Below are 19,504 nucleotides of genomic sequence, written 5' to 3'. Positions count from 1 at the left end.
AGCAAAGGATGCCGGGGCACACCTCTCGTATCATGCAGTGCTTGGCGCAACATTGTGGATCAGCCCTGAATAAACCTGATTAGCCAACCTGCACAGTATCAAGCTGTTAATAATTAACTTCCTTCATAAATCCAGGCATCGCAAGCCAACGTAGTGCCTCTCTAAAAAGTGAATCTCTAGAAAAGGGCCAAAGAATGTCTTGGCTCTGTTCACCGAAGAACAGGGTTGATCTTTAAGAACAACCAATTAGAGCGACAATAAGATTGTGGTTTATTTACTTTCCCTTGTATGGGGGAATTAATTAGGGGTTCTTTCTGAGGTTCATGAAATCCAGATTTCCTGTTTTATGACCCAGTTCCATTAGTGGAGTTGCACTGTGTAGCAACCACAACGTAGCAGTGTAAACACAATTTGTTTTATATCCTTCACTTCCATCTGGACTTTTTATCCAGAAGTCTTTGCTTCCAGGCTCCTACCTTTGCTTGAATGCACTTAGAAACATGGACTTGGAGAGACCCGTGTGAGTCATTTAGTCCAACCCTTGCTCAATGCAGGAAATCCAAAGCTAGGCTACCCTCTGTCCTTCCCCTGCTTGAAGACTTCCAGGAAGTGAAAATCCCCAAGGTCAGCGGTTCTCAAACTTTTAGGACCTGGACCCACTTTATAGAATGAGAATCTGTCAGGACCCACTGGAAGTGATATCATCAAGCAGGAAAAATTTTTAATAATCGTAGGCTGTGATCCTATGTACACTTACCCAGGAGAAAGTCCCATTTACTATCGTAGCTAAAAGCATATACATAGTAGCTTGTTAAAAGTACAGGTCTGTAACATTTCCTCAAATGCAGTCACACACCATGGTAGCATCAAGTTTCATATATTAAAAATAAAATATTGAAATGAATGGGGACCCACTTGAAATTGGCTTACGACCCACCGTTTGAGAAACTCTGCTCTAGGTCAGACTCTAGATTCCCAGACTGTGATCCATGGCTCTCTGGGGAGCTGCAGAAACCAGTCAGGTGAGCCACAGAATCCTAGCTTTGAAGTAAGCATCTTTTCATTAGGGAGTGCAGCCCCTGAGAAGGAATGAAACTATCATTTCTACATTTCTACATTTAACAGTATTCCAGGATTTCCAGATTTTGTAAAGGTCCTTCTGGCAGTTCTTTTGACAGCAGTTTGATCTGCAGCAATTAGCAGGTGATAAATGCTTAGCTCCATGCCCTGAAAAACTTCACTCAATGATTTCTGCAGAGTAAACTTCTTTTGAAGGGGTAGAAACAACCCAGCAACCCTTAGCAGCCTGTGAGCACTAAAGTATAAAAGAAGTTAATTGCTCAGTTAGGGGCCGAATTATGTTCTCCGACCAGCCCGGGAAGCGTCCATCTCCATCTTGTTCCCTGCGCTGAGCTGTTTATTGGATTCCCAGCCATTTTATGCATAAGAGTTGCTTCCTCATCACCAAATAGCAGCCTGTTTCCCTGCTGGAGGAAAACTTATAATACCATCATCGCAGCTGGTACAGAGATGCAAAATGCTCCTTATGCTCTGAAGGCTTTTTGTAGACGAATGTTGTTGCTGGAAGGCATAGCAAGAGAAGTGCTGTTTTGTGGCTAGGAAAAGCAGCGTCCTGTCCTGATGCCTCTCCAAATACGCTTTAATCATGCTCTTCAGCATCTGTTTCACGATCTCCTTTCAGCATCTGCTATGTGGAGTCCTTCCTGCCTTCTCCTGCTGCTCCAAGCGCTGGTACCCAGTCTGGCCATCTCCTTCCAGAGACAATCTGAGCACCAGCAGATTCAAGAGGACCAAGGTAACTTTAGGAAGGGGTACTTGTTCTCAAAATCCAGAATGGGTAAACTCTTCAAATACCTGAAGGACTGTCATATGGAAGAAAGAACGAACTTGCTCTTAATGGTCTCTGAGAATAGGGCTAGATCAAATTGGTACAAACTGAATGAAAGGAGATTCCAAATGGACATCAGAAAGAAATTCCTGATGATCAGGGTGGTTCAGCAGTGGGCCAAGGGAGGTGGTGGATTCTCCCTTGCTGGAGATCTTCTTCAAGCAGAGGCTCGACAGGCACCTTCTAGAGATGCTCTAAGCCAGGAGGATTTCCTACTACAGACAGGGAGTTGGATTAGATCAGGGGTCTCCAAACCCCGGCCCGGGGCCAGATGTGGCCCATCGAGAGCCTCTATTCGACCAGCAGCAAGACTCTGATCAGTGGCATACCTAGGGGTCCCAGTACCCTGGGCAACCCCCCCACACCCCTTGCCCCCACCCCTTTTTCGCCCCCCCTTGACCCAGAAGTAATTGCAGTGACATCATTGTCACCGCAATGATTTCCATGTGGCTACCTCCTCTGTTCCCCCCTTTGGAAAAAAAGGGAAACGAAGGAGGCAGCCGAGGCCCCGACAGAGCCTTCCGCGCCGCTTGTAAGCGGTGCGGACTTCTCCGCTGGAGCAGTTTGGGGCTGCCAGAAGCCCACCTGTTTGGGGCGCTGCTTCCAGCAACCCCAGATCGCTCCAAATGAGACCTCTGTGCCACTTACAAGCAGCGCAGAACCCTCCGTCGGGGCCCGGGAAGCCTAGAGCATCAGCGCAACAGGAGTTGCGCTGACGCTCTAGGCTGCCCTCTCGCCTCCAGAGGCCTCTCCAAGGAAGCAAGAGGGCAGGGGCGCCCAGGCTACAGCATCAGTGCTGATACTCTAGGCCACCCTCTCACTTCCAGAGGCCTCTCAGAGGAAGTGAGAGGCAGGGGCTCCCAGGCCAGAGCATCAGCATGACAGGAGTCGCGCTGACGCTCTAGGGCCCCCCTGCCCTCTCCTCCTATAAAGGAGGAGGTTGGGGGGCGGTCCAGTTTGGTGCTGAGTAGCTGCCAGAGAGGCAACTTCTTGCTGCCTCTCCAGGAGCGCTCCTGGGCGCCCCTCCTCTGTCGGGAGGAGACTTTTCTTAAAGGGACAGAAGCTGGCAGAGCTGCCAGCTTCTCTCCCTTTAAAGAAAAAAGTGGGCAGGTGAGGGGGGGAGGCTTGAGGCGGTGCCTTTGAAGGGTCGGTGCTCAGGGCATTTGCCCCGTTTGCCCCCCTCTAGGTATGCCAGTGCCTCTGATCCCCTGAGAGCCTCTGGCCCGGTTGACCAAACAGAACCAGAATTGTGCTTGTGTGTGCTTTATTTCTTTGGCAGTGTTGGTGCTTGGAGAAATTCTGGACATTTGAGCCCATTCATTCATTCATCTAAGTTGTATCTCGAATGTATTTATTTAAATTTTATGTTTAATTTTTTTTCCCGGCCCTCGACACTGTGCCAGATATTTGATGCGGCCCTTTGGCCGAAAAGTTTAGAGATCCCTGGACTAGATGATCTTGTGAACCCCTTCCAAATGTATGATTCTGTGAACTACAGAAGATTCTGCTTGTAGTGTCAGCTCCAGGGTGCCGGAGGCCCTGCAGCAAGGCCCTGGTGCTGGGCCACCTATGTACTCCTATGTACACACTATGTAAAAAATGGGAATATCCCCTAAGGGCCTTGCAGTGGTGCAGGCCTCTGAGGGTCATTTCCATTTGTAGAGGCATCTACATGTAGATTGGAATGCCAGCAGCAGCTGGGGCTGCCTGGCTCCACGGCCTGTGAGAAAACCTCCGCCTGATCAGCCCCCATGAAGGCAGAGTAGAACTGCACTCCAAATTGGCCAGTGATCCTGCTACTAGCCTCTGCTTGGCTCTGCAACACATCCAGGAACACCTTGGTGCCAAGCCTAGTGATGGCACCCAGATTAGAAGAAAGCTCCTCCTGGTTCATCCCAATTCCAGTATCCTGGATGCTGATGGCCCCCCTCTAGACATCTGTCTCAAGATGGAACTCCAGGTGTGGGAGGGTCTTTCCTTCAGGCACCAGCTTATGTTGCAGCTTTTCTGTCTGACAGATGGGTTGCTGGGTGCAGTGTTGCTGGTGGTGTGAGTGTCTCAGGGTGCAATCCTAACCCCTTATGTCAGTGCTTTCCAGCACTGGCATAGCGGTGCCAAGGGTGCCCTGCAGTTGGGTGTCACTCACGGAGGCCTCCTCAAAGTAAGGGAATGTTTGTTCCCTGACCTCAGAGCTGCATTACCCAAATGTCAGTGCTGGAAAGCACTGACATAAGGGGTTAGGATTGTGCCCTCAGTGAACTAATGTCACCACTTCCATCAGCACTGAGAGGGAGAGCTCATGGTTCTCCTAGTTGGATGTACCCTCTGATGGGCATGAGCCCTTGACCAGTGTCCAACCTAACCAATCTCTGTCACCATCCTTGTGGACTGACAAAATGACCCTGACTGACTTGGGCATTTTGAGAATTGATTTTGGATGTCAATCAATCGGTTTCTTGGATAGTAAATTTTCTTTTTCTTTCTCTTTATTCTTTCTTTCTTGCCCTAAAGAAAGTTAGGAAGGAAGAAGGAAGTTGCCCTTCCTAAAGCTGTGGAACTCCCACTCACAAGCTGTACCTTAAGATGCTTTTGATTCAATGTACTTGAGGTTGATACCCATTGTTCTGCTGCGACTACTGCTGTTTTCTGCTGCCTTCAGTGTTTGGAATGTGTTAATTGTTTTGATTTTACATGTTGTTGTTGGCAACCTTCAGTCTCGAGAGACTCTGGTATCGCGCTCTGAAAGGTGGTTCTGGAACAGCGTCTAGTGTGGCTGAAAAGGCCAATCCGGGAGTGACAATCCCTTCCACACCGGGAGCAAGTGCAGTCTGTCCCTGGTCTGTCTCCCTGGCTATGGGCCTTCCTTCTTTGCCTCTTAGCCTCAGTCTGTTGGCCAAGTGTCTCTTCAAACTGGGAGATTTGATTTTGATTTTACATGGTGATGTACCATTGCCTCACCCCCACTGGTGTTTTGGCCATAACTTTTGATAGAATGGAGATATCTCGCTCTGGTTGTTTTTTGTATTGTTTTGTTTTGTTTGCATTACATTCTGCTGTAAATTACACATTGAATGGTATATAACATGATGGTATCATTCCTACAAACCACGATTTTAGCAATTTTGGTCGCTAGTGGTGTCCCCTCCCCCCTCCCGTGTGCATCACCTGGTGCGGCAAGCACGCCCTGCATTCCTTTAGCGACACCACTGAAAGGCGGTAGTATACATGGATTTACTCATAAGCAAATTAAGCTTCATTCATCTCGTTGCTTTGATCTCCTCATGCCCCACCTTATTTCTCTATGTTGTCTTCTGGTCTGCTGCCAGATCCAGCACAAGCTCCTTGTTCTTGCCTTCAAAGTCTTCCATGGCTTTGCCCCCTCCTTATCTTGCTGTGCTTGGATCCTATTACATTTCCCTGGGGAGCACTGTCTGATATTTTAACTGCTGACTAGGCAGGAAGTCCAGCTGAAACTCGTGGAGACTGACAAGGGGCTTCTCCCTTCTGCACAGGGACTACAGTGAGCAGCAGCTGCCCCTCCCTGCACATTGCTTGTCTTGCACAGTGCAGGTAATAACCAATCGGTGCTGCTGATACTCGCAGAACCACATTCCACATGTGCTTTATGGAGGAATGTGCTTTATGGAGGAAGCATTGCATTTCCCCAGGAACACTGAGCTCTTTACAGGGGGAACAGAGAGAAGTACACCCTTGCAGGGAAGATTTGTCCCCTGCAGCTAAGAAATAGGTGAACCTTAATGGTGCTAAGAACGGATAATCTGGAAAGGTCTAATAACAGAATAAAGTTGCGGAGCTTGATCAGCCTAGCTCTTGTCTTATCATCTACAGCTCATTCTAAATCTGATAGAACAGGGGTGTCAAATGTGCACATCTTGTTCATAATGTCATGATATGCGAGAGCTTAATTACACAGGCCAACACACATTTTGCTTCCTTAAACGTTACACCAATTCTTGGGTATATTTGGGGTGCAGATTCCAAAATGGCATCCGTTTTGCCCTGTCACGTCTAGTTTTGGAGACATGGCATAGCCTCTTTAGTGAATGGTTCAAGCAGCTTCCTCATGAGGAAACCTGCACCATGGCTTCCTCATGAAGAAACTGCTTGAACCATTCACTAAAGAGGCTATGCCGTGTCTCCAAAACTAGACGTGATAGGGCAAAACGGATGCCATTTTTGGAATCCACACCACAAATTCGTATCAAACCACCATAAAGTTTGGGAAAAACTTTTCTGACCCTCAGTTTTGTAGGCCTATGTTGTCAAGCTGGGAGAGCCTGATTATAATGGGGGCCAGATAAATTGCTTCTGAAGTCTGCATTCTGCATTGACACCTCTGTCCTAAAAGATATTTCCTTCCTAGAAATCTCAGGAGTCCTTGCTTGAACCATCATCCCTTTATATGTGAACTACTCCCAGCCCTGCACTGTAATTTTCTAGGCCGTATCTTTTAACTCTGAATTCTTGACTCTTCAGTTTCTTTGCCACCTCCCAACCCCTGAATAATGTCTGATGGTTCCTGTTTTCCAGTGTTTCTAGATGACTCTACTGCACACAAATTCTTGGGGCGTAAACTCCTTTATAACTATTGGGATTTTGAACTGATTGTCCCAGACAACCTGGAGCGTGAATGCAGAGAGGAAATTTGCAGCTACGAGGAAGCCCGTGAAGTCTTTGAGGACGATAAAAAAACAGTTGAGTATGGGGACCGGTGTGGGCCTTAGATTGAGAGTGTAATAGGTCATGATTTTTACACTATCACTAGTGGTCCCTGATGCACACATAGATTGTCCTTATTTTGGTTGTGGTTTTGGAAACTGAGGATATCACAAAGGCCTTTTCCAAAGTCCAGAAACAGGTGGGAATGGAGGAGAAGGCCTCTGCTGTAGCCTGACCCCCATTTTAGACCTGAAAGTCCTACACAGGGCTTCTCGAACTTGTGCCAGCTATTTAGCTGGTGCAGATCTGAGTAACTCCATTGAGCAAGTTGGGGCTCAACACAGGGTAAGGGAACAAGTGTTTCCTTAACCCAAGGAGACCTCCGGCGTGCTCTATTTCAGTGTTGGATATGGTGCGGGCCACTCAGCCCCACTGCACCAGTGCTGAATAGGATTGGTCTGCCTGAGTCCTCGTCTGCATCTGTGTGGGAGCACTTGCAGGACCAGCTGAACATCTCAGAATTATCTGGAAAAATTCCCCATGTCCCAAAAGACTTGCATGAAACACCACGCCAAAGAAAGGGCTTTGGTGAGCTAGAAGCACTGTTTTCCATTATGTGATACTAGTGTTGCATATACATGCGCAAACAAAATTAGCTTATTCACACATCATTTTTGTGGCTCAAATAGTAATGATTATCTCTAAGCAATGCAGTGTTTTCTCTTACATGGTCACACTTTGTGTTTTTATTTAACCCCAGCATATCCTTAAATGCAGAGAATACTGAATTGGAATTCAGGCACAAAGAATGAAATATTTTTTGTACCCTTAAGTGCATTCCAGCCTCCAGACTTCTCCCCCAGAATTAGGTGACAACCTGCTGCAGGCCTGTATTTAGAGCTCTGCCAAGAAGTGTTGCATAACCCTGTTTAACAAACCTCTTATGTAACCTGCACCTGTGCAGAAATTGAATGAATAATCAGGGTTCAACACAGGTAGTAATTGATGTTGGGGTTCATTCAAAACTTTTGCAGTGTGGGGTGGTACTTTATGGTTAAACACTAGAGAAATCACTACTATATGTCAACTCCCAATATGGTGAGCAAGTGTCTAGTTACCATATTATTATTACATTACGGGTGCAATCCTAACCCCTTATGTCAGTCCTTTCCAGCACTGGCATAGCGGTGCCAATGGGACATGTGCTGCATCCTGCACTTGGGTGTCACTCACGGAGGCCTCCACAAAGTAAGGGAATGTTTGTTCCCTTACCTCAGAGCTGCATTGCCCTTATGTCAGTGCTGGAAAGCACTGACATAAGGGGTTAGGATTGCACCCTACACTATCTATATGCACTAATTCCTTCCATTACACTTTTACCTCTGGTTCCCTAAGATAGTGCTTTTTATCCCAGGTTGATTGACAGCCATTGTAACCAATGGGAGAAATATGTTCTTGGTAGGGAGGGACCATTCAGCTCCTGTTTTTTCCAAGGGTATCTCCTATAGTTTTCCAGGAACCGCTCCTAAAAGTTGATGAAAGTTCAATACTGTGTTGCTGTTTATGGCTCTCTTCAGCAGATGAAAGGTCAGCTCTCTGCCCCAAGGGGCTCACAATCCAAAAATATTTATCCTTAATTCTTAAGTGGGCAAAGCTGGCCACTTTGTGTGCCTCTCGAAGAGTGCTTAGCAAAGTTATTGAGAAGCCTATATTCCTTCTCATTTTTAGGGTTGTGGTTTTAAGTTTTACAGAGGAAAGAATGTCAGGAGGTGCCACTTTTCTGCTCCCATCGCACCTGCAGAAGAAGCTGCCCCAGCTGAAATTCTTCTTTCTCCTCTGCTGTTCAGGACACAGCCCTGCTGTCTCCCCGTCAGAGCAATTACAGGCAGGGCTTCGATATGTATTTGCATATCTGTACAATTGCATGGCTATACACTTCCCATACACTTGCAATCAGTTCAGAACATAGACCCGGTTCCAGCCTCTGACTCAGAGATGACTGAGGCTGTTTGTTTTGCCACTTACATTTTGTAAATGGGAATTCCCCAGCTGAAACAGCTCTGCTGAGAACAGACTGTGGAGGACTGAAGTAATTATGTTAGTTGCCTGCAGCAAAGAGCCCTGTGGCAGCTTTTTAAAGGCAAATTTAGTGCAACCTTAACCTTCATTAGCAAGAGCTGTGAATGTGGTGCAGCTGACCAGAGTAGACTCTGCTGGCCTAATGAATGAGACTGTTGGGAGTCCTGCTGTTTTCCAGACAGTGTCTTTTCCCAAAGGCTGTTGCCCTCTCGTGACCGTCCCCTGAATTGCAGGCAAGGAATGGCAAGCCAGGATTCCTGAGGAAGTAGTATGCCTTCTCTCATGGACCCCGGGGATTCTTGAGTTCTGTGGAAGGGGAGAAAGTTGCTTGCATGTCAGGAAGGCGTGGGTGGGCGCTTCCTCTCCTGCTTTCGAGAAAACTATGACAGTGATGGAGCTGGGGGGAGGGCTCACTGAAACAACATGGGGCTTTCCTTATGAAAGCATTCTGAATCTGACCCACTAGAGATGTAGAATTTCCAGAAGTTTTGAAACAGTGAGAAAAACTGTTTGGGGGAGAAAAAATTGAAGCTGTGGGAAAATTTTTTATTTATTTCCATTTTTATACCGTCCTTCCTCCAAGGAGCTCAGGGTGGTGAAACAATTCCTTCCCTTTTTTTTGTCTTCACAACAACCCTGCAAGGGAGGTGAGGTTGAGATAGAGTGACTGGCTCAAAGTCACCTAGGAAGCTCCATGACTGAGCAGGGATTTGAACCTGGATCTTCCAGGTCTAGGTCTGACCCCAGAATCACTACACCATCACATAAACTAAATTTCTGCGATATATACAAAATTGAAATATATGAAATAGTTATTTTCATATCCAGCCTAAACTTATTTTACTGCTTTAGCAGCATGTAAGACTCAGTTTGCATTTTAAAAAAATGCATGATTTGGTATAGAAAAGTGTCAACACCTTCATTTTGTATATGCATATTTGCAAATATACTGACAAGAGAGCTGCAAACTGTTATGCCCTGTGCTAGCGAAGCATGTATATCAATTTTTTTTCCAAGTGAGAATTAGGAAAAAAATGAAAACAAAAACCACAGATTTTGTAATCAGCAAAAGTGTATTGGATGGAATGTGTCTCATTCAGACACAGACATAATGACTCAGGGCTCAATCCTATCCAACTTTCTAGCACTGGTGCAGCTGCAATACAGCCCTGAGGTATGAGAACAAATGTTCCCATAACTTGAGGAGGCCTCTGTGACTTCCTCCCTACCACAAGATGCAGTTAATGCCCCACTAGCACAGTTGCACCGGCCCTGGAAAATTGGATAGGATTGGGCCCTCAGCTAGCAAACTATTTGGATAGAAACTTTAAATCATCATTGAAAATATTGAACTCTTATCATGAGGGGTGTTTGAAAATGGATTTTTTAAAAATTTGTTGTGCAAGTATATAATTTGAAATATTTTTTAAAAAATACAATTACTGGTTTGGTCTGGAATGAGGGATGCTGGTTGCCCCTGCAGTTGTGCTTAAACTTGCTGGCATGGTAGCAGAGTGAGTTTGGGAGCTACCTGAGGGCTTCTGCAGAGTTGCACTAAGCTTGCTGGCCCTGGGTTGTTCATGCTGGCAATGCATGGCGGTGAGGTGAAGAAGGCCCATCTGCGACCTGCCCAGGTACGGCTGAGGTTGGATGTTGCCTGTGTGGCACCGGCAGAGTTGTGCCTATGCTTGCTGCTGCCCTGAACTGGAAGTGGTCTCTTCTGCAGCCTACTGGGCCCATTCTTGCTAGAGTGGTGGTGGGGTGAGGAAGGCTTTGTGGTTCAAGAAGGCCTTCTGCCTCTGCAGCCTGTGCCTGCCTGCATAGCGTCCTAGCCCATTATATGCCTAGACAGTCTTAATGCCTCCAGATAGGCCCTACTCCTTATTAAATGCCCCACAATCACCAGGAAGATTGTTACTGCTCTGCTGTCATGTCATAAGGAAAAGTTACCAAGTGCTGAGGAGTTAACAGTAAACTAGTGGCAGCCTGAGGGGCAGAGAGACAAAAGCCCCAGGAGTCACACCTGTGGGCCTTGGGGGGGGGCGGCATCACTGCCATCGCTGCCGCTGTTCCTCCGCCTGCCCTCTGGAACCATTCCAGGTGCAGGCAAAATCCCTGTGGCATTTAAAATCGCTCTAAAAGCCTTCTGATATCTTCCAGGATACCAGAAGTACTGTTTAAGAGTGCTCAGGAAGCTTCCGAAGGCTTTCGGAGCATTCTCAAATGCCACATGAGGTTCTGTGCAGCTAGATAATTATCCCTGGGTGGGGGGGGGTGTGATACAGGGGGTCAGCATTGCGCACCTGTGTGCTGGGGTGACATGGGGGCCAGGTCTGTAACTGACCGTAACCAATGTCAGTGTGGGACAACGAGCTTTGACGTGAAAACTTCTGAGACCTCTCACTTGGCTGTGCCTGGCTTTATGCCCTAAGAACTGTAGAATTCTGCATCTTCGGACAGAATGAATTCTGCTGATTGGTTCTTGATTACAGTTCATTTTGATTGAGTGTGACTATGGAAAAAAAAGTTGCAGGGTTTGCACAGAGTTTAGGCAGTTTGAATTTGCAGAGGAAGCAGCAGTGCATAGAGGTAGGAGGCCACAGGTTAGGGGAAGGCCTAGGATGTATGCAAAAGGGAAGTGCTACACTACAGGCATCCCCTCCCAGAACCCGTTCAGTCTTTATTGGTATTTTGACAGGGAAAAAAGTTTCCAGACCTCCTCAGGGGTTCTCCATCATGAAGGCTAGAAACTTGCTCTTTCAAAGAAAACCAGGACCTTTACATGCAACATCAGCCCAGGTCAGACATGACAGAAAACTTTCTCCTCTGCCTTTTGTGCCCAAAAGGGGGAAAGAGAGAACTCTTCTTTTCATGTGGAAATAAACCACATATCTGCATTATATACAAAACTGGAAACGATCACAACCTGTCCTGTACCCAACTATGGTTCAAAGGAAACCACACTTAGGAGTAGAACTTGAGGTCAACCAAGTAGAAGCTGAGGAGGTTATGGGAGCAGACTCTTGCTCAGGTAGGGACAACTATCCAGTATTTATCACCTGGGCAAATAGGCACCTTTTTAATCCATTTCTGCCCCACATTGCATATATGCAACTGGTACCAATTGTGTACACTTGTGGGCTGGGCACAAATGGGTTAAATTGGTGTTCTCATATACTTAGCAGGGGGAGAGCAACTGTCCCTCTTCACCCCAGCATGGTGTCTTTTCCACTGGCTGTTGCTGGTTTTTCTTCTGCATCCTTTATTCAATTGTGGTCCCCTTGTTTATTTTGCTGTGTAAATTGCTTTGTGAACTACTGTTGAAAAGAGGTACAGTGTATGAATATTCTGAATAAAAGAAAGGGAGCAGTTGTCCATCATGTCATGTCAACCTTATCCCTTTCCTTTCTTATCCACCTTCCGTTTGGCAGAAATCCTTTTGGGAGACCTATGAACACAATGGGAAAGGAGGAGCAAGTGAGTATGAAGTGGCAGGAGAGCCACACGTACTTTTTTTTCTGATGCCTTTCTGTCCATCCCAAACCCATTCCATGGGCTCCATGGAAAGAAAGCCTCTCCTATGTAACTTCCTTATGCTCTGTACATGGAGAGAACAGTAAACAGGCCATACAAGTGGGCCCTCTCTATCTGTTCTCAGACCACGCACACATACCCCCACAGATACTGAAAACCACAGATGATGAAACCCACAGTTTTGGTCCCCTTTAAGCCCAGAAGCAACCTGAGTGCAGCCCTGGTTGCCTTTGGAGGGCTCAGGTTGGGTCGAGTCTGGCTCTTTGTGGGTCCAGGGGACGCACGTTGACCCAGATCTACAGATGAAGAATCCATGAATACGGAATCTCTGTATCCATACCTTTTCTCTTCTAACTTTTCTTTTCTACAGAAGTACAAGACCCAACTTTTTCCCAGGGAGCAATATGGTGGTTTATTGATTTTTTTTTTTGGCGTATTTATACTGCCCTTCCTCCAAGGAGCTCTGGGTAGTATACATGGTTCCTGTACAACAACCCTTTGAGAAAGTTGAGGCTGAGAGTTAGTGACTGGCCCAAGATCACCCAGGAAGCTTTGTGGCTAAGTGGGGATTTGAACCTGGATCTTCCAGATCTAACTCCCACACCCTTCTGGCTCTCCCAGACCTCTGGGGGAGGAGATGAGGCTGTGAGAAGGGAAAAAAGCCATTTCATACTTGCATGCACATTCATTTATTTCATTGTGTGCAAACTAATATAACTCGTATTGGCTAGCTTAGAATCTGTGTTTTTAAACACAATCAGCTAAAAACCCAATATAGATCATTAGCCCTATTCCAGCCTCACTAGCCATTCTTGGACCAGAACATCTTGCTGCCCCATCTGTTTCCAAACCAACAAATTTTGGATTGCAGTGGATATCCTTTGGACAGTAACCAGCTCCATTTTGGTGGCTTAATGCCAAAGCGTGGGTCAGATCCTAGACTTTATACTTGACACCAGTTGTCTCCACGCTCATCTTTTCCTGCAGAATTGCTGTCCTTTATTCATTCATTTTTGTGTGTGTGGCATCCAGCCCATGTTTTTGCATTCCAGGTCAAGTTTTCTGAGTGGTCCTCCTGTCTTATTCCAGACCTGAATGTGGCAGTTGCAGCCCATGCAATCTCTTATTATGACTGATAGATATACTGGGGAATAATTTGAGCCAGGGCATAAGCAGCAACTGTTACCCTGCACATGCCTGATCTCGTCTGATCTCAGAAGCTAAGCAGGGTCAGGCCTGGTTAGTACTTGGATGGGAGATCGCCTGGGAATACCAGGTGCTGTAGGCTTATACCACAGTCTTTCGAGACTGAAGGTTGCCAACCATTTATCAATGCATAGTCACACAAAATGTGTGTTCAATAACAGGACTTAGTTCTGGGTTTTGGAAATAGTTAAGAAAATTATTTATGATAATAATGCAAGTGAGAATGATCTTAAGCATGGAAGCACGTGTGCCTTCCTTGTCATTAAAGAACCACAACCAGCCCACTGTCTTTATGTCTGAGAGGAAGAAGATGGGCAGAAGTGGCCCCTCTGTGACCAAGGTGGTCACCTCAGGCAGCTGATTAGCTGATCCTGGGGATTGCGCTGCTGCCTCCTCCCTGCCTCCAGGCTGCCCCTGCCCCTTAAGGTGAAAGTGGCCAGGGCCCATAGGCTGGGCTGTCGCGACACCCCAGTCTGAAAAGCCCTACCCTAAAAGGTTGGACACTGATCCTATTATTAACACCCTGCTTCCTCCGATCTCTCTCACTTCCACAGAAACCGCTGGTGTGGACGTGGCTGGCTTGGTGGCTGGGCTCATAGCAGCAATGGTGTCTGTTGTCATGTTTGTGATTGTGGCCTTGTACTGCTTCAAATACCGGGCTAAGCGAAGGAACCAGTCTAGGTATGGACCACAGTCTGGGGAAGATGAGCTCTGTGTGGGGGGGGGGAGAAGGGAGGGAGGGAGGGCAGGCCAAATTAAATACAGCAGAAGGAGTTCCACTGCCAAATCTTTTCCCTGTGCACCATTTTCTTGATCTGCTATGTCTGACAGGGCAAAACATATTCCCCTTGGAGTAAATAGCAGTTTCAGGGATTCCAATCAGGAAAGTGGACCATTCCTAGAGTTGAGAGAAAACGGTGATAACGGAATAAAAACACATTCCGCCACTTTCTGCACTTCTCATTTTTGTAAAAATAAAAAAACCCCAAAAATTTACATAAACCAATAAACCATTTTGTTTTAGTTATAATTTAATGAGGGGTACATTGATAATGACTAGCTGCATCTGCTGACACTATATCACCTACCCAGTTCACTTATAATTTAGATTTATAATGTAAATTTTGAATAAAAACACATAAGATCGCCTACTCCCGTACAATCCGGCTCGTCCTCTCAGGTCATCAGAGAAGGCCTTTTTACAAGTGCCGCCGCCTAGGGAGGTATGTGGGGTGGTGGCAAGAAATAGGGCCTTCTCAGTAGTGGCACCAACGCTATGGAACTCCCTTCCCCTTGACTTAAGAATGCCTCCCTCTCTTGAGACTTTTTGGCGAGGCCTGAAGACCCTTCTGTTTAAACAAGCCTTCTGAGTTCTCAGCCTTTTTAACATCTTTTCAACATCTTTTAATATTTTTTACAGGCCTGATTCTTTTGTGATTTGCTGCTCTATGCTCTTTTTACCTGACTATTTTTTATCTGACTGCTGTTTTTATGATATGTGTTAATATGTTTTTTATTTGTTTTAAATTATGTTTTTAATCTGTTTTAACCTGTTGTAAGCTGCCTTGAGTCCCTTTGGGGAGAAAGGCGGGGTAAAAATAAAGTTGTTGTTGTTGTTGTTATTGTTATAACAACAACAACTGCTTTCTTCACTTCTAACTTTGGAAAACACCAAAATCTGCAAAAAAAAAAACAGAACCCTTTTCTTCCACCTCTAACCATTCTTAATGTCGATAATTTTCATCTGTCAAAATAAGAGGCTTTTAAAATGAGAATTCTATCTCACCCCAATTGTTAATGGGGAGTGCCCCTAAGCAAACAGAGTTGATGGTGGTTGTTGGTAGGACACTTCAGCTTTCCTGATTGTTCTATGTTTTTTCTCATCAGGACACTGGACAACTTGTACCCCCTTGCAAATTTTGATGAGGAGCCCAAGCCAGAGTCGGCACCAGGACTCCCATCCTATGAGCAAGCAATGGCATCTTCAGGGGTGCATGATGCACCACCTCCACCTTATCACAGGTATGACCAGCATTGAGACATAACTCCAAGGTCATTTTTCCCAGCTGTCTCCAAAGACTGATAGTCTGAAATGACTGCTGGAAAACTAACTTTGGAGTTAGTAGTGATCAGGAAGGTAGGGATAAAGTCACTTGACTAAAATTCTAGAGCAGAAAGAGGAAGAAGCTGGGAATAGACTGGAAGAAAATTCCCCATCTCAATTCACTACCTTGCAACAGCATTAAAAATAGCCTAATCTACCTCCCTTGAGATAATAAAGGGATAGCCCCATGCATACCACACTGAACTCCTACCACACTGAACTCCTTGTGGGAAGAGTGTAAAACAAATGCAAGGTAGTAATAACTGAGAGAATACTAGACAGATAGTACAGCATGGAGGGGCATCACAAACTGTAATTTTTTGTTCCATGTTGTCTGGCCCAGACCCCAAAACTGTGAAAAGCATGTTGTGATGGTTGAGGAGCAGGTGCCCTGGACACCCTTATTTCAGAATAAAATTGTAGTAACCACTGCCACCATCAGAGCTAAAATCAAGCAGAGGGGATCCATCCTGAAATTCCTTTTCTCACATGCAAAGCAGAAGCCCCTGACTTTGGGGACCTTCAAGTAGTGCAGGTCCAGTCTTGTTATACACAGATTTTTTATACACTGATTTGACTCAACACGAATGGCCCCCTGCAAATGAGAAGGAATGTGCTGATCCCTGGAGAAGGGGAAAAATGCACCCTTTTAAAATCACAGTTTAAAAAACTGCTTTTTACTGTTGCAGAGAGACAGTCATACAAGTGATTACAGGTATAACCTAAGTATAGATTGTGAGCCCTTTTGGGACAGGGAACCATTAGTTGTTTGTTTGATTTTCTCTGTAAACCGCTTTGTGAACTTTCCATTGAAAAATGGTATATAAATACTTATAATAATAGTAATAATAATAATAATATAATATCCACAGTTTTTTCTGTCTCAAAGCTGATGAGAAGGGCCCTTTAAATTAAAGGAAAACAGTTGTTTAAAAATGCCAGCAAGGGCAGCCGGCTGACAATCCATCAATCATTCTCTCTGCAGGCTTCATTCCTCCCTTCCTCCTGAGCACGTGAAAGAAGGCAGTGATTATCACCTTCTCCAATCTTTCCTCTTTGCTGGGGCTCCTGGTGAAGGGAGGGATTGAAGCCTAAGCTCCTGGAGAGAGACTGATTGACTCTGTGTGCACTACAAAGGTCAGCAAGGCTGTTATTAAATCACCAGGGCAAAGAAACTTTGTTTTTTAAATTGCTTTGCTATAGTGTGTTTTTTGCCATTCATGTGAGTTATTGGAATGGAAACCTCGCGAATAATGAGACTCAACCTGTATAGTGCTGGCTATCATGAAGACACGGCAACATGCTCTTCACTGAGTCCAGATTGGAGTAAGCAACTTTAAAGTTCAAAGGAAGAGACATAACGTAAAATGAGGCAGCAAAAAAAGGTACAAGGTAGTTGTGAGCAGATAATTCAAAAATATGTTGGTGATGGAAGGCCTAGGCACAGTTCCTACAACACAACTGCAAATAGGAATAAGTTGAGTATAAATAGAAATCTGATAAAACTTCCCCAAATTAGTCCCTGGCACCTCCATCCCCAAAAAGGTGGGCTGGATCTTAACAGTGCACCACTCACTATCAGAATCAGGCTCAAGAGCATTCTTTGGCTTAACCTTGTATGCCATTTTTTTTATGATGTCACCATCTCTTTCCCCCCTCTTTACTGGTCAAGGCATGCTCACCTGGACATTCTTACCTGACTCTGAATCCTGGTCAGGTGGGCAGTGGTATCCAATCTGGACTCATGCCAGCTCCAATAGGAGGGGCATGTTAAACTGATGCCTTCTGGGATGAAGGACCTTAATCCCTAAACAATAGGCCATGTACTGGTCCCTAATGTGGGTGATTCTATTCATATCCCATTTTGAGATTGAAAAGGAAATCTGAGGATTTTCATGACACTTATGACTCGGGAAAAGTGAGTCGCAGTGCGGAAGAGAACTTGCGAGGTTATTGAAAACTGCAGGTAGCTGGGCAGCTCCATTAGGAAGAAGCACTCAAAAGTAACAGCAGGGAAATGTATTTGAGGACCAACTAAAATGTTACCAAGTGGTAAGCAAACTTTCAAGGAGTCTTCTCTTTCAGGCTGGATGTTAAGCAAAACAACTGAAGGGGGAGAAAAGGAAGAAAGCTGGGCCTGATGGGAAAAATCCCTGAAATCTGCAGTTTGTAACAGCTTTAAAATGATGTTCAGGAGGTGTTACACAGTCTTCATTTGATTAGATTGTGTGAGGTGCAAAACAGATTTCAGGTTTTGCCAAAGACTGTTGGGATAGAGAAACAGCAATGACTGTTCCCCCTTCCCCTCTTTAAATATAAAAGCCGGTGGGGATTCTGATCTGTCTCCAGTATTGAGCAAAACACACAGGTCTCTTGTCAACTCCAGCCTTTCTGCTTCACACCGAATTGAGGCAGCAATGCACTGGCATTGCAAAAGAAGCACAGACCCAGGACTTCAAGGTGGTTCATCACCTTTCTCATTCCTTTCTTTAATTTGCAACTTGCTGGGGATGCATTTGCTAAGATGCTGACAGTGCTATGTAAACAACAGTAGTCTAGCCCAGTGCAGTCACTGCCTTATCTGGCCCAAACAACTCATGCATAGGGAACAGTGAGACCAGATGGGCAAGCCCCACTCTTTAACGAAGCCCCTCTCCACTAACATTTACAATATTTGTCTGTGGATCACCCAGGGAGAGGTCCTGAGTGAGCTAGAATATTGAACCACCACCACCACCCCAGGTTCCTTGTCATGGGTCAGATAAGGAACACACAGGGCTCTTGAGACTGTTTTGTCCCACTGCCAAGAGGAAGCAAGATCACTGTGATTCTCTTTGTTTTGTGGTCAAGCCATTGGGGTTGCCCCATGGGAACGGGCTCAGAGTCCATCTTGGGTAGCAACACTGTGCGTGTCACAAGGGAGATAAATTCTGAAACCTGTTCGCATGACACTCTCTAGTGTAACAGTTGCAGGGTGCATGCTGTCATCAGCCCCAGCAGCATATCACACGAGGTGATGTGAAAGCAGAACTTAGCATAGGTTTTAGTTCTTAGGTTGTATTGTGAGAGGGTTGTGAGAATATGCACCATGTCCAAACAACAGGGAAAGAAAGGTTTCAGTTGTCTCCTTAATTAATGAACAGTTTCTTTCCATCTTCCTAATCTTGCCACTTTCCACTTAATGTTTTAACCATGTTCGCTTGCTCCTTTTCTTTGCCCATCAGCCTCAGTGTGGCTTCCTTCTCACTAACAGGATACCATTTTTTCCTTTCCCTTTTTTTCTAGGAATAGTACCAACTCAGCCCCACCAACCTGAATTGAAAACAGTAGAGATCTTTGAAGAGCTACTCCACCACCACTACCACCCCCGGCATTATGCACAAAATGCACGCATATGCAACACAGTTGGGGGACAGATATGGGAGTGTGTGTTCAGAATGCATGGAAAGTGAGAAGAAAATTCACCTTATAAGTGTGTATGTGTGTGTGTGTGTGTGTGTGAGAGAGAGAGAGAGAGAGAGAGAGAGAGAAGTACACCTATAATAATAAGTAAGATTGTAAATATGAATATCACAACCAATGCTAACTCAACCTGCAAGAAAATGAATTGCTGGTTTTACAGCTCCAGATCAGAGCTTTGCTAGAAATCGGTGCACAAGGTTCCTTTCCTCTTCCCAGCTCTTGCCTTGTGGGTAAGGCTTGGTAAAGCTTTCTGTCATTATATGAGTGTGCAAGAGTTGACCAGAGCATGGGTAGGCAGCGTCTGTGTTCAAGTAGATGAGTTTGTTTGTACTTCTCAGAATAATCATCAGGGATTCCACAGCTTGAACAAGGAGTCTTATGACCTGCAGTCAGGTCAGTCTTATGACCTCACTGGTGAGTTCCCATGGACTGTGTGCCTTCAGAGAACTCTTTAGGTGCAGAAGGGAACATGGGTATATAATTTTGGCTGCTATGATTGGTAGATAGTATGAAGCCTCAGGATTGGCTAG

The 19,504-nt window shown here is 45.5% G+C and overlaps 1 protein-coding gene and 1 pseudogene across 1 annotated transcript; both read left to right on the top strand.

The window, feature by feature from the left end:
• Positions 1 to 1,710: 1,710 nt before the first annotated feature.
• Positions 1,711 to 18,828, top strand: PRRG2 (proline rich and Gla domain 2). Its single transcript, XM_066631222.1, has 6 exons — positions 1,711 to 1,816; positions 6,461 to 6,624; positions 12,100 to 12,145; positions 13,963 to 14,089; positions 15,296 to 15,430; positions 18,798 to 18,828. Exons 1-6 carry the CDS (start codon positions 1,711 to 1,713, stop codon positions 18,826 to 18,828), a joined length of 609 nt encoding a protein of 202 aa, XP_066487319.1.
• On the top strand, positions 13,371 to 13,490 carry LOC136654822 (5S ribosomal RNA; annotated as a pseudogene).
• Positions 18,829 to 19,504: the final 676 nt, after the last annotated feature.

Source organism: Tiliqua scincoides, chromosome 5 (genome assembly GCF_035046505.1).
Source record: "Tiliqua scincoides isolate rTilSci1 chromosome 5, rTilSci1.hap2, whole genome shotgun sequence".
Taxonomy (NCBI): Eukaryota; Metazoa; Chordata; class Lepidosauria; order Squamata; family Scincidae; genus Tiliqua; species Tiliqua scincoides.
The sequence above is the reverse complement of the archived record's forward strand: the minus strand, read 5'-3'. Positions and strand labels throughout refer to the sequence as shown.